This window comes from Phalaenopsis equestris, unplaced genomic scaffold (assembly GCF_001263595.1).
Source record: "Phalaenopsis equestris unplaced genomic scaffold, ASM126359v1 Scaffold001084, whole genome shotgun sequence".
NCBI classification, from domain to species: domain Eukaryota; kingdom Viridiplantae; phylum Streptophyta; class Magnoliopsida; order Asparagales; family Orchidaceae; genus Phalaenopsis; species Phalaenopsis equestris.
Genome location: NW_018165523.1, coordinates 184,292 through 198,294, shown reverse-complemented (window position 1 = coordinate 198,294; position 14,003 = coordinate 184,292). Strand labels below are relative to the sequence as shown.

At 34.7% G+C, this 14,003-nt stretch overlaps 1 protein-coding gene across 1 annotated transcript in view; it reads right to left on the bottom strand.

Annotated features, from left to right (window-relative positions):
* The window catches only part of LOC110033071 (ATP-dependent DNA helicase Q-like 5), a 125,641-nt gene that overhangs the window by 97,680 nt on the left and 13,958 nt on the right, over positions 1–14,003 (bottom strand). Inside the window, exons 4-6 of the mRNA XM_020736932.1 lie at positions 2,836–2,948; positions 2,438–2,650; positions 2,276–2,354 (exon numbers count right to left, since the gene is read on the bottom strand). Coding sequence (XP_020592591.1) covers positions 2,276–2,354; positions 2,438–2,650; positions 2,836–2,948 — 405 coding nt within the window. The remainder of the gene's footprint in view (positions 1–2,275; positions 2,355–2,437; positions 2,651–2,835; positions 2,949–14,003) is intronic.

The window sequence follows — 14,003 nt, the reverse complement described above, 5'->3', positions numbered from 1 at the left end:
TGGCTTTTCTCTCGGGGCCCCAGACAGCTTCTTACGGGCGACCCCCAAACATTAACTTTTCCCTTTTTAAGCGCCGACACCACCACTAGAGCTACATCAACCCTATCACGGATATATTCATTTCGTATTTTGTCTCTAAGTGTCAAGCCACTAATCCACCTAAGCATTCTCATCTCAGCACCTCTTAAATTTGTTTTATGCTTCTCTATTAAAGGTCAACATTCTGTGTCATAGAGAATTGAAGGTCTCACCACCATCTTATAAAACTTACCTTTTAGTCTAAGTAGTGCTTTTCTATCACACAATAGGCTTGATGCATTCCCCCACTTCAACCAACCAAAACTTGGATTCTATTAACAATAACCCCATCAATATCACCATCATTTTGAACAATAGACCCAGGAATTAAAATTAATGATTTGATCACTCTCTCTAGCCTAGTTCACACATTTTAATGATTTGATCACCCATGATTTCAACTCTGCCACTTGAGCTACTATTACTAAAATTGCATTCCATGTATTCAGTTTTAGATCTACCAAACGAAGGCCTTTAGATTCTAATGTAGACCTCCATAATTCTAATTTTTTTCTCAAAATTTTTTTCTAATCTTGTCCACAAGAAGGATATCATCACTGAAAAGCATACACCAAGGTACATCCTTCTGCAAATGTCAAGTAAAAGCATCCATAACTAAAGCAAAAAGATATGGGCTTAAGCCAATCCTTAATGTAATCAACCTAAAATAGGAAAATACTTGATCAATCCTCCTTTTGTTCGAACATAAGTAACAGCTCTAGTATACATATCTTTAATGACTCGAATATAAGTCATATCACTGTCTTTCTTCTCTAGAAATCTCCAAATGGTTTCTCTTAGAACCTTACCGTATGCTTTTTCTAAATCAATAAAAATCAAATGTAGATCCCCCTAATTCTCTTTGTACTTCTCCATCAAAACCTTCAATAAATGTATAGCTTCAATATTAGACATGCCCGGCATAAATCCAAACTGATTATGAGAAATATTTGCATCACGTCTTAACCTATGTTCAATTACCCTCTCCCATAATTTTAAAGTATGATATATCAACTTAATTTCTGAATAGTTTGCACTCTTGCACATCCCCTTTATTCTCAAAAATTAGGACCAAAATACTCTTCCTTCGCTCTTCAGGCATCTTTTTAACTTTTAAAATAACATTAAAAAGTTTAGTAAACCAAAAAACTTCCAAATCTCCTACATATTTTCACACTTCAACTAAGAAATCAATAGGTCCTACTGATTTTCCACCATTAGTTTTCCCTAAAGCTTCCTCAACTTCTTTTTTTACTAATGCAGCAGTAAAAATAAAATATTTTATTATTATTAATGATATAAAGATCATTAGCATTAATCATATTTTTAGAAACTTCACAATAGTTTCTATTGTTAATGAATATAAGAAGAGTTAAAATTAATAGTTTCTTCAGTGATGATCCAGTAAAACTAATTCTCCACTCAATCCTGTGAGTACAACTCAACATAAGTGTCTATAAGTATAGGTTTTTATTAAATCACTCTTCTGTCATACCTCTGATTGATTTGAGAAGGTTGAATGGCATGTGATAACTGCAAGATTCTCTTAGACAAAGAATAGCAGTTGAAAATGATCATTCAGTCAAGTCGAGTAAACCATCTCTTAGAGCCAACGACAATCCAGAACAATAAAGCCATGGGATCTTAATCGAGTTCTTCATCATTATCCCACAATCTATGCAAAGCTACAGGTGGTAAATTTTCACTAGCGAAAATAAAAATTAATTCCACTATATGCTACATGATCATCTCCAAACCATTAGCCTAAATCAAATGTTTTCTCATTATTGGGGCCATACAAACAATAAAAGCTTTGCCTATAGAAACCCTGGAATCATCTTATAATTCTATCAAAATGATGGTGAAATGTTTAAATAGTGTCTTGTCTATAAAATTGAATCTGCCTTTTGAAAATTTAACCTAAAATAATAAAAACACTCAGATGAGTCGGATGCAGATTTTAAGAGATAGCAAGGCCGCCGGAATTCCCGTCCAGTTTAAGAAATGCATGCAAACAAAGTTGTGATGCCAAGAAAACATTACAAGATGGGTCAAAATTAATGCAGTGAGACCTTCAAGAGAAATTTAAAGAGCAGTCGTTCATCGTATAATGTGTTTTTCTGTGGTGCATGTGCAGGGTGAAGTGGGCCAAGTCAATAAGTAGAGACCAGTGGAGAAATGGCTGAAGTAAGCAAACCTGAAACTTGCAGTAGATGATGATACTTCTCATGTTGTTCATAGAAATTGACTTGATAAGAATCAACAAATCTTTTAGCCTACAACAGTAACAGACAAAATGAAACCGTAGTGGCTGAAGAACTAGGTAAATAGTGCTACTTCAGCAGAACATTCATCATGCCTATCGTCATTTGAGGTTATAAAGAGCTGTAGATTGTCCCTAATTTGGCATTTCTTGATAAGACCTGTAGAAGGAATTTCTAGAGCACGCATTATGCCATGTAATGTCTGGGTTGTTGCAGTTGCAGTCATTGCAAGAAAGCATTGAACATTAAGCACCGACCGTAACAATGTTGCCCTCAACCTCAAATATGAAGGCCGAAAATTGTGAGACCTGATCAAATTTTAAAAAATAAATTGAAGTTATTTTTGGGGTAATTATGGAAATTAAATTACATTAACAAACGCTATTCCATATTGGTATCAACAAGGAAAAAGAATATGTGATAGTAGCAACAAGTAAAGTGTACGAAATGTGCAAATTTATTTTGTAAGTTTCCTAATGTTCATTATGCTAACCATTCAGAAATGCAGTGGGCTTCATCAATCGCCACAAAAGATATCGGCAGACCATCCCCAAATGTTGACAGAAACTCTGGATTCAATAATCTCTCAGGGGAGATAAATAGCACCTGAAATTTAAAATGCACAAAAATATGTTATTTGACGATCTTGTGTAATTGATTGAAACTATTTGCTTGTTCGAATGCATCAAATTAAGAAAGAACAAGAAAGCAATGACAAGCTTCTATGCCTTATTGTTAATGTTCCAAGCACCATAACAAGCATTTGAGTTGCAGTGATGATCTAAACAATATGACACTTTTACAAGCAAATTGAAGATTTAAATTTTATAAAATTTTTATCTCAGAAAAAACCCGTATGTAGAAATAAAGGAACATAGAAATATCACCATGACACAAAATAAGGAAATAAGCAAAAGAAAGTTTTGTAGTAACCGTTCCTCATTCTATGGTATGGCACTACCTTAAAAATACTAAGAGAACCAACGTTCGTTGCATGTCCTTTATTCTGGTGTTAAAATAAACCATAATGGCAATGCACAAGGCTCCAAACTATAAGACAAGTAAATTATTGTTCCAATTAGCAATACTAGAAGAATTTAACAATAGAAATCAGTAAGAATCTTGCAATAACAATACAAGGGAATTTAATATGCCCAAAAATACAAGCAACTGTTAGAACTGATGAAATAAACTGTATTTTTACTCCATTAATGACCATAGAATTTAAGTCACTTTTTAAAGAGGATACAAAAGACTTGAGATAAAGCATCATCATGATCAAAAACAGGGCGACAAAAAAAAATGAACAGAACAGAAAAAAACACAACATTACAACAACAAAACCTTTATCCCACTAAGAGGGGCCGGCTACATGAATCCTTTTTCTCCATTGAGTACTTTTTATTGTCATATATTCATTTAATTCTAATAAATTAAGATCATTTTTTTTACAATATGCCCAAGCCTTTTTTAAGTCTACGCTGTCTTTCTTAACATAAGTCGAATCTAAAACATCTACTCTTTTAATTGGATCATCAATTGGTCGATGTTTAATATGATCAAACCATCTACGACGACTCTCTCTAATTTTGTCCTTCACTGAAGATACATCAACCCTATCACGGATATATTCATTTTGCATTTTGTCTCTAAGTGTAAACCCACTCATCCACCTAATCATTCTCATCTCGGCAACACTTAACTTAGTTTTATGCTTCTCTTTTAAAAACCAACATTCAACGTCATAGAGCATTGCAGGTCTCACCACCATCTTATATAATTTTCCTTTCAGTTTAAGCGGTACTTTTCCATCACACAATAGGCCGGAAGCATTCCTCCACTTCAACCAATCAACTTGAATTTTACTAATAAAATCCCCATCAATATCACCATCACTTTTAACAATAGACCCGAGATATCTAAAGCGTTCACACCTTTTAAGAAAAAAACAACATTAAATAAGCAAAATTTTATGTGGTTTTGCTTCAACAAAAATTATATAAACGAAAGAGAACAAATAAGTCAACCCACTAAGAACATAGAAGCTGCAAATGTAGGGCACAAACACTAGCATGCTCCAAAAAAAACATCAGCCCCAATAACTATGGTATACTAATTATGGGACATTTACATACAAAGCACAAAAACCTTATGTATTTACATATCTCACACCTAAATTTCAGATTTAAGCACATAATACTCGATTATTTAATATCACATCAAAAGTTGCACCATCATCAATTTCTAAAAGTCAAATACATGGTTTCAAGCATAAGTTTAAAACACCAAAATATTATGTATGTAATTATAGAAGTTTAGGTGTGAGATATGTAAATATATAAAAATTGTGTGTTATATATATGTAAATTTTTCATTAAAAAATATGCCATAAAAGTTGAAAAAAAAGATGTTAATGTTTTGAAAAAGTTTAATAAAATTTTGATATTATTTAATGTTAAAAGAAATATCTAAATTTTTGTTTGAGTGTATATTATCGTCTTGGTTTTTCAAGCTTCCAAATTGGGTTGTGGCATAATCTCATTTCCTTGACCATACACTTCATCACTAGGAGCCTCACTTATGCAAATGACCACAATGTTTAGTATTTTTTTTTTGTTTTATCAAGGTGATAATAAAGTTTAAAGGATTCATGTCATAATTTTTCGACAAATTTTATGCTGGTTGTAGACTACCTAACACAAACTTCCACTTTTCGCATCCGGGGCTCTATATGTATTTTGGTGATATTATTATGCACACTTCTAAGAAATTGAGAATATTGACGAATTATGCATTTAATTAAATTGTACATGTTTGTGACGATTGAGTGAGACTAATTCACTATCCACTGAATCTTGATTTGTACGAGTTTTAATTAGAGTTGGTGAGAATTTTGTCTGACAGAGTCAGTTGTGGTGTAACAAAAACTAGTAGCAGAGCGAAGGCTTGGATGAAAATAATGATGGAAGCATGCTTAGGTTTAGAAGTAAAAATTAGATTAAAATATAAATTTATTAATAAAGAGCTACATGTTAACTGAATTTGGAGTGGATAACTTGAAGAAAGAATGTATGCATGACATAACTATTATATGATAAATTGCATTGAATAATAAATTGTGCAAATACAAGTGAATATATCTGAAGAAATATCAGAATGAATTAAGGATCAGTCTTCTAGGCTAACTGCAAAATAAGAAAGGCAGGCTAAAAACAACTTGAACATAAGTGATATTCAGAATAGGGCAAACGAAGAAACCCAAACTACTATTACAGGGCATTGTTCACTTAATATCGCAAGTTTTTGATAATATAACTACTACTTAAAAACCATCTATCAGAATCGGGGCTCTAATTGGAATATGCTATAAAAGTTGATTGGCATTTGAAGATCTTCCAAACATTCAAGACACATGTATTTAAAGGTACTAGTGAAAGTAGGTAAAATTCTTATAACATAATTTGCTTGGAAAATAAAAAAGTTGTGCTAGCCACTTTCATGCTAGAAGGTGAGGCAGTGAGATGGTGGTAGGAATACCATTGAGAAAATTTGGGCTAACACCTCTTCCATAGATTTCAAATAATGAGTTTGTAAGAGTTTCCAAGGATAGTTTATTCCACCTTCCATCGTATTTGAACTAAAAGATAAATTTTTCAATTTGAATCGGGGGTCCAAGCAGGTATGCAACATGAAGCAAAATTTATTTATCTTTCCTGATTTGCACCTCATTATTTCAGCATTTAGGAGAAAAAATGTCATCAATTTTTGTATGCCTCCAAGATCAGTAGAGATTGGCATTAGGTTCATTTTGAAATAAGTAAATTTTCAATGCTAAATGAAAGGACCAGAAGAATTGAAAATGAGTTAAACTTCTCCAGTCAACAATGGCAACCCAAAGCAAGCAAGAAAAAAGAATTTAGGAAGGGAGAAAACCGCCAAAATAAGAAATTTAAATTGGAATGTAAGTGAAGCAGTTCCAGCTGGAAAGGCCAATTTGTTAGAAATGTGAAAGAATCTATTTTGGGCAGTGCTTTTTTGGTTAGACCACAGATATTTCAAGCCATTAACAGTCCAAAAAATTATTAGAAGACAGCTAGTCAAAAAAGGCTCAAGCTTATGGAAAGCCTTCAACTCAAACAAAGGATGAGACTTTAGATCGCCAAAATGATCCACTAGTGAAGGTTAGAGTTATCGCAATTACCCCTCGTGAAGCTGAAAAAAATTGTAGAAGTGGTTACTGGTACGCTTATTATTCAAGATCAATCTAGCAAAGTTTTATTTGAACCGAGTGTATCACATTTTTTCATTTCTGATTTTTTATCAAATTATCTCTTGATTTTGTACACTTTTCTCCTGCATTAAGTGTCATCATTCCCTAGAAAAATGCCCTGTACGCAGTTTTGTGCAAGTTAGTATTATAAATAGGAAGTACCAACAGAGTTAAATGTAATACGAATTCAAACCTTAGATGTTATACTTGAGATGGATTGGTTAGTAAAGCATTTGCTACTATTGAATATTAGAAGAAGATATTGATGTTTAATTTGACTGGCAAGAAGCCATTTTGTTTCTCTTGCAATAAGACTTCATTATCTTCTTAATCAATGCAATGAAGGTTAAAAAAGTTTGCGAAGTCGTGAGCTATTGGTTAAAAAAATTAGAAGTGATGAACGAGAATGTGCAAGAATTAAAGAATATTCCGGTAGTTTCAAAATTTCAAGAAATTTTCAAGTCTACCATGAGAAAGAAAAGTTAAATTTGGCATTGATTTGCAGTCATGGACAACTATAATTTTCAAGTCTTCTTATAAACTGGTTCCAAAGGAATTGCAGAAATTGAAATATTAATTACAAAAAATTATAGGTAAATATTTTATCGTGCCAAGTAATTCACTTTGGAGTGCTCCAATATTATTTTTCAAGAAGAAAGACAGATCTATGAGATTCTGCATTGATTATAGAGAGTTGATTGGTTGGATGGCGCTACTACATTTTCTAGAATTGATTTAAGATCGGGATATTATCAGGTCAGAACCAAATAGAAAGATATAACCAGGATAGTTTTTGAGGCCAAGTATGCTCATTATGAATTCTTAATTATACATTTATTTTAGCATTTACTTTGTATAATTGATTTTATTTAAGTGCTAAGATAAGATTATATTTAATAATGTCAATAAAAATAGGTAGAAGAAATTTCTAATTAAAAAATGAAAAGGGTAATCAAGATAAAGGTTTTATTTTATTTAATTAGTTAAATATTATTCAAATTCTAAAATTTAATATTACTAATTTTAATTGGACCAATAGTTGAATTAAAATTTAAAAGAAATCGAGTTTGGTGATTGTGCAAAAAAGGAGAAAGCTGAGAAAGGTTGGGGTTATATTTCCAAAGGTAATTAGTTTAAATAATATTATTTAATATTAGTATTAATTGCAATAGTTAAACATAAAATATAAAGATTTAATTAAAATGACAATTATAAATTTGATTGTTATTAACTAAGGCCTGGTTTTGGGCAACTTATAACCGCGAGTGGCGTTTTCAAAACGTTTTCGCCCTGTTTGTTTCATGCATTCAAGTAGCTTAATGGGAAATGGCGTATGGGTTTTTTTAATAAACATGGTCGCGGAATCGACTCCACGACCCACGTTCATTCGCATAACTTTTACCTCGCTGCCCTCAACCTCGCCTCTCTTGCATGTCATCTGCCCTTGCATCGATCGCTCTCAAGAACCCTTCGGTACTATCTCTCTCGCGCCTCTATCCTTCTCACGCGTACTGTTCCCTTTCTCCTCTTCCTCCACCCTCTGATCTCTGGTTACTGTAGTTATTCCTCTGGTATTTTTTTATGAAATGACTTTCTTCCAGTGATTCTTGGCTTTCTTAATTGATTGGGTTTTTGAGGTTGGTTTGATGTTTCACTAAAAATTTGATGAATGGATGAAATTGGGTTGTTGATTCGTTCTGGAGCATTGTTAGAGTGCTTTGGTTGTAATTGCCTAAACTCTACATTCCTTGTTGTTTTTATTTTCTTTGTTTGATCTTCAATCTAATAAATGGCTGGAAGAGAGTGCTTCATTTGTAGATATAACTGTAGTTAATCCTGTGGTAATTTTTTATGGAATGGCTTTGACTAGTTCACTTGCATTTCTTTGGGCACCTTGGTGTGCTTGACACATTCGTTACTCATGCTTGTTTGGTGAATTGTTCTTTCATTTTGTTGTGTTCGAATGAGCCTTTATTCGAATGAGCCTTTAAGCAACATTGGAGCATTTATTATCTGCTCTAAAGATGATTTCTTGTTTAATTTGATGGGAGAAGTGTGTTGATTATGATGGTAGTTATGATGATTGTTATGTTCGCTGGTGATGGAGGTGTTGGCTTTGGGTGTGTGTGGATGAGAGTGTGTGTTGATGGCTGTGAAGGCTGTGTTGGTGGCTGTGGGTGATGTGCGTGTTGGCAGTTTTGGGTGTGTGTTGTACTGTGATTGGGTCTGTGAGTTGATGACTATGGAGGTTGTGTTGGTGGCTATGGGTGTTGTGTCTGTTGGTGTCATGTGGAGTTTGTGTTGGAGGCTGTGGGTGATGTGTTTGTTGGTATCATGTGGTGGCTCTGTTGGTTGTTTTGGGTGATGTGCTTGTTGGTGTGTTGTGTTGGGCTTGAGTCTGTGGTTTGGTGGTGGATGTATGTGTGTGTTGGTGGCTGTGGAGAATGTGTTGGTGGCAGTGGATGTTGTGCTTGTTGGTAGCACGTGGAGGCTGTGTTGGTGGTTGTGAGTGATTTGCTTGTAGGTGGCTTTGGGTGTGTTGTGTTGTGCTTGAGTTTGTGGATTGGTGGTGGATGTGAGTGTGTGTGTGTGTTGGTGGCTCTAGAGGATGTGTTGGTAGTTGTGGGTGATATGTTTGTTGGTGGTTGTGGAGGCTATGTTGGTAGTTGTGGGTGATATGTTTGTTGGTGGTTGTGGAGGCTATGTTGGTGGCACTGGGTGTGTGTTATGTTGGGCCTGGGTTTGTGGGTTGGTGGCGGATGTATGTATGTTGGTGGCTCTGGAAGCTGTGCTGGTGGCTGTGAATGATGTGTTTGTTGGTGGCTTTGGGTGTGTTGTGTTAGGCTTGGGTCTGTGGGTTGGTGGTGGATGGCAGTTGTGGGGGTTGTGATGGAGCTGTGAAGGGGGGTGGGTTGTGGCTGTGATGGGGGGATTCTGCCTGGTTTGTGGTTGTCTTGGGACTAGGTTGTGGTTGTGTGGGGACTGTGATGGAGCTGTGATGGGGGAGGGTTGTGGTTGTGATAGGGTGGTTTCTGCCTCGTTGGTGGCTGTCTTGAGACTAATTTGTGGCTAAAATCAAGTATATATGGTGGAAGAAATCATGAAAGTGTTGAGATTTTCGTTCTTTCCATATCAACATCATCTTCATCAACGCATTTTGGATTGAATTTTTGAACAGATTTTCATTCTTGTGTTTTCTTGTTTTGGTTTTTAAGGTTTATTGTGTATGGGCTTGTTTTATTAGAGCTTTCTTTTTTATCTTATTTTTTGTTTCACTAGCTATATCAGTTTCATTCTTGATCAATTTTTTTTATTATTACCGTAATAGTTAAGACTAAAGAAGTGGTTTCATCAGGAATGTGGGATAGAGAAGTCACAATTATATTTTGCAACATCTATATTAAGGAGATTGAGCTTGGAAATAGGCCCACCACCTATTTTAACAAATAAGAGTGGCAGAATATTACGAAGAAGTTCCATGAAATGATGGGAAGGGACTACAATAGATTAAAATTTAAAAACAAGTGGGATCAGTTAAAGAAGGACCGGAAGTTTGGAAGGAACTAAAACAGGGATCCAATGGCTTAGGTTGGGATCCTATCAAGCGGACTGTGTGTGTGTGTTGCGACGAGCATGCATGCGTTCACCCCAAGTGAGCATAAGTTTACAAGCATACCAGATGACTTACAGGTCGAGCAAGTAGATGAGTCAGGTGAAGGCCCCAGTCTAAACCAGCGGAAGTTGGAGTCCACATGCCAGTCAAAGTGGCCTAGGGTGGAGAAAAAAAAAAAGGAGCCGCTTCAGTCATAAGCTCAATAAATAAACTTATAGAAGTATGCAGAGCACAATCTGATCCTTCAAATGACACCACCCTAGACGACTTTCTTCATATATGGATACATATCCTAAAGTTATGGTAGATACGTCGTTCTATATGAACTCCTTGAAGTTACTGGAGGACCCGACCCGCAGGCAGATATTCATGAAGATACCCCCGAACCTTCTGTCCAATATTTACGTTTGATTTCGTGGTGTTAGTGTTTGTCGGCTTGATTTTTCTTTCATTTTCTAAAGGATTGTTTGATCTGGATGTATTATCTTTCCTGCACGAACAATCAATATGATGCTATGTAATTATTTCCGTTTCGTAATAAATAATCTTCAGTTTTTAGATGTTCTTTTAAATGTTGTTTGATTTGATCTAATTGCCTTTATACTTTTCTAGGATGGATTGGCAACAACTGTGTCGTATAAGAATAATTACGGCGACTATGATTATTATGTACGAATACTACAACTCCTTCGTCGATCGAACTCCATGATTAACATCGAGTTATATTGATGATAAATGGGTCGGTGAGTTACTACAAGGACAATCCACACAATTCAGTAGCATGTTTTGTACGACGAAACTCATTTTTGGATTTGCTCGATGAACTACATAGCCATTATGGGTTTCCCGACTCCTCAAGAATGACAAAAAGACAGATGTTAGCAATAATCCTCTACATTTCATCACAAAATAAATCAATGAGAGTAGCGACGGAGCGATTACAGCATTCATTGGAGATAATCAACAGCTATTTCTCGATAGATTTGAAAGCTCTTGTCAGTTTGTCGGCAAAAATAATTAAACTAGAGGATCTAACATTCGAGATGACTCCAACAAATATTGCAAATGACCCATGATATATGTCATTCTTTAAGGTAAGATTTTTTAAAACATGACATTCAGACGTAAAATGAGTTGCATGGCAATCACAACTTTAACTAATCTAACAAAACTGTATTTGAGCAATTGACGGAACCCATGTGTATGCACGAGTAACTAGTACTGAGAAGATCGCATACATTGGACGATGTGGATCGCCCACACAAAATTTAATGGTTGTTTGTGACTTCAATATATGCTTTAGTTTTATGAGAGCTGGTTGGGAAGGCAACGCTACACGGTAATCGTATTTTTATTTTTGTGATAAGAAATCAAAGGCAAGACTTCTCGCACCCACCTCCAGATTCGTAAATATATCAATCACATTCGATTTTTTTAGTTTATTACTAATTACAATATTTGGGCAGGTAAATATTGTCTGATCAATATTGGATATTCTTTACAGAGGGAGTGCCTGAGCCATATCCAAATACGAAGTATTGCATTCCTGATTTCGAAAGATCCATCGGTGTTGCTCACAGTAGGAAAAATTATTTAAAAAAAGGTACTCCTTATGCGACGCAATTGAAAGAACGTTTGAAATGTGAAAGAAAAAATAGTTCATACTACGTGATATGCTAACTTACCCATTTCCAAAACAAGTGCAGATTATAGTGGCCACGATAGCGCTCCACAACTACATTTGACGACATCATTCTAGGTCAGATATTGACTTCAACCTAGTTGATGATGATCACATGTAAGTCCTGCCAGAAGCATTAGAATTTCATGTGGGACAATCTATACCACAGCTAGAAATTTAATCACAGAAGCTTACACCCAGAATGTCGAAGGTGCTGCAGAAATGGCTGAATTGAGAGAGCAGATAACAGTAATCATTATTCGATATTGATTGGACGTCTCTTGTTTATATTATATACTCTATGTTTATTTTTTGTGACTTGTATTATAGATATTTTTAGTTTTGCAATTTTCACGTGTTTGACATTGTTTCTTTTCCACTTTAGTTTTATTTGATTTTTTTTAGGCTTGTGAGGTCTATGATTAGACTTTTGACCTTATCGGTTCTTCAGGATGGTCTGTTGATTATTGTTAATTAGAGTTACATGTTAAATTCTAATGAAGGCAACAAAGTTCCTCTCTTCTTTTTGATGCATAGATTTATGAGATTCTTTAGGATGGCCATTTTTTGTGATTTTAACGTGCCTTAAAATTATCTATTTTATATATACATTTCATGATTATATTTGTAAATATTGCGCTTTAATGAAAGGTACTTTGTATGTTTTTAGTTTTAAGTACAGAAAATAAAGTTTATAGAAAAATGTATGAAAATGATAAAATGGAGATATGAAATAGTGGCGCCTAAATGCCACTTCTGGCGCCTAAATGCCACTTCTGGCGCCTAAGCGCCAGAACTGAACGTGATTAGACCTAGGCGCCACAGTCGGGAACCTAAATGCCAGAAGCGGTTATCCCTTTTATGCAATGAATTTAGTCGAATTTTGAAGAAGTCTCTGAAGCAACCCTTGATGATTTTTAGAGCTTTACATATAAGGATGAAGCCCAAATGAAAAAAGAGACTAGAGCGCTGGGGGATGCTAGTGTGTGTGTGTGTGTGTGTGCGCGCGCGCGCACAAGAGTGATTAAGGTAGAGCCCCATTAGAGTGGGTCGCTACCACACGAGTGTTGTGAGTCTTGTAAAAATCTATTGGAGTCAAAGAAGTCAGGGAACTTCAAATGATTGCTTGGGGAAGAGTTTGAGAAAAGTATTTGTACTTTGTTTAAGTTGTGTCATAAACTTGAGTTTTAATATAAATCGTGGTTTGTTTTGTTTTCCCCATAAATTTTGAGTAGTTCTTTTTTTTTCTCCATGCAATAAGAAGTTATCATGTGAAGGATTTAATTTGTTTATAACTTCTTTTATTCCCAAAATTGTAATGCTATTTTCAACAATTCTTCATTTATTTTGCAAATTAACCGTTTGTAATGTTAAAATACGTTGCGAAACATAATGACCTGGCAGGGCTATGATTTCACTGAACTAGCGAGTACCACACTAACCTTACGAGGAGAGTGAGGCAACTACAATCTAAGAGAATGTAAATAGATAGGGAAATAAATTTTGATAGGCGTAGAATTGGTGTTTCTAGGGTGACAGCCTAGATCCTTTACCAATTTGGTCTAGAGTTGGAACCTAACTTCCCTAGTATGTCCTATAAAAAGAACACAGTGGGTAATCTAAAAGTGAGATGCTAGAATCTACTCAACACTACTATATAATAGGGAACTTACTTTAGAATAACTAATGTTTTTTATGCACTCGGGAGATTGTAAAAAATAAGTATGCTCCTATTTGTCACAATACATCATTTAAACTTTTAAAACTTTTGATTCAGACACAAATTTTGAACTCATTGCAGAGGGGAAGATTTCTTTCATAACTAGAACTTTCTTTTACATTTAGCATAGTTTAGAATCTCTGCATTTACATTTAGTTTTAAACAGTTTGCAGAAATTTAGTAATTTTACTTTAAATCTAAATTTGCTACTATATTTTCTAGATTATTTTCTGTAGTTTTAAGTAAAAATTTCAATAAAAGTCTATTCAAAGAATTACAGCTTCTCTGTAAGATCGATACTTGGGTTTTTATAGAAAACTCTATATTACTTGAAACGATATGTATAATTGCGTAGTACCTCTAGTGTGAAAAATATT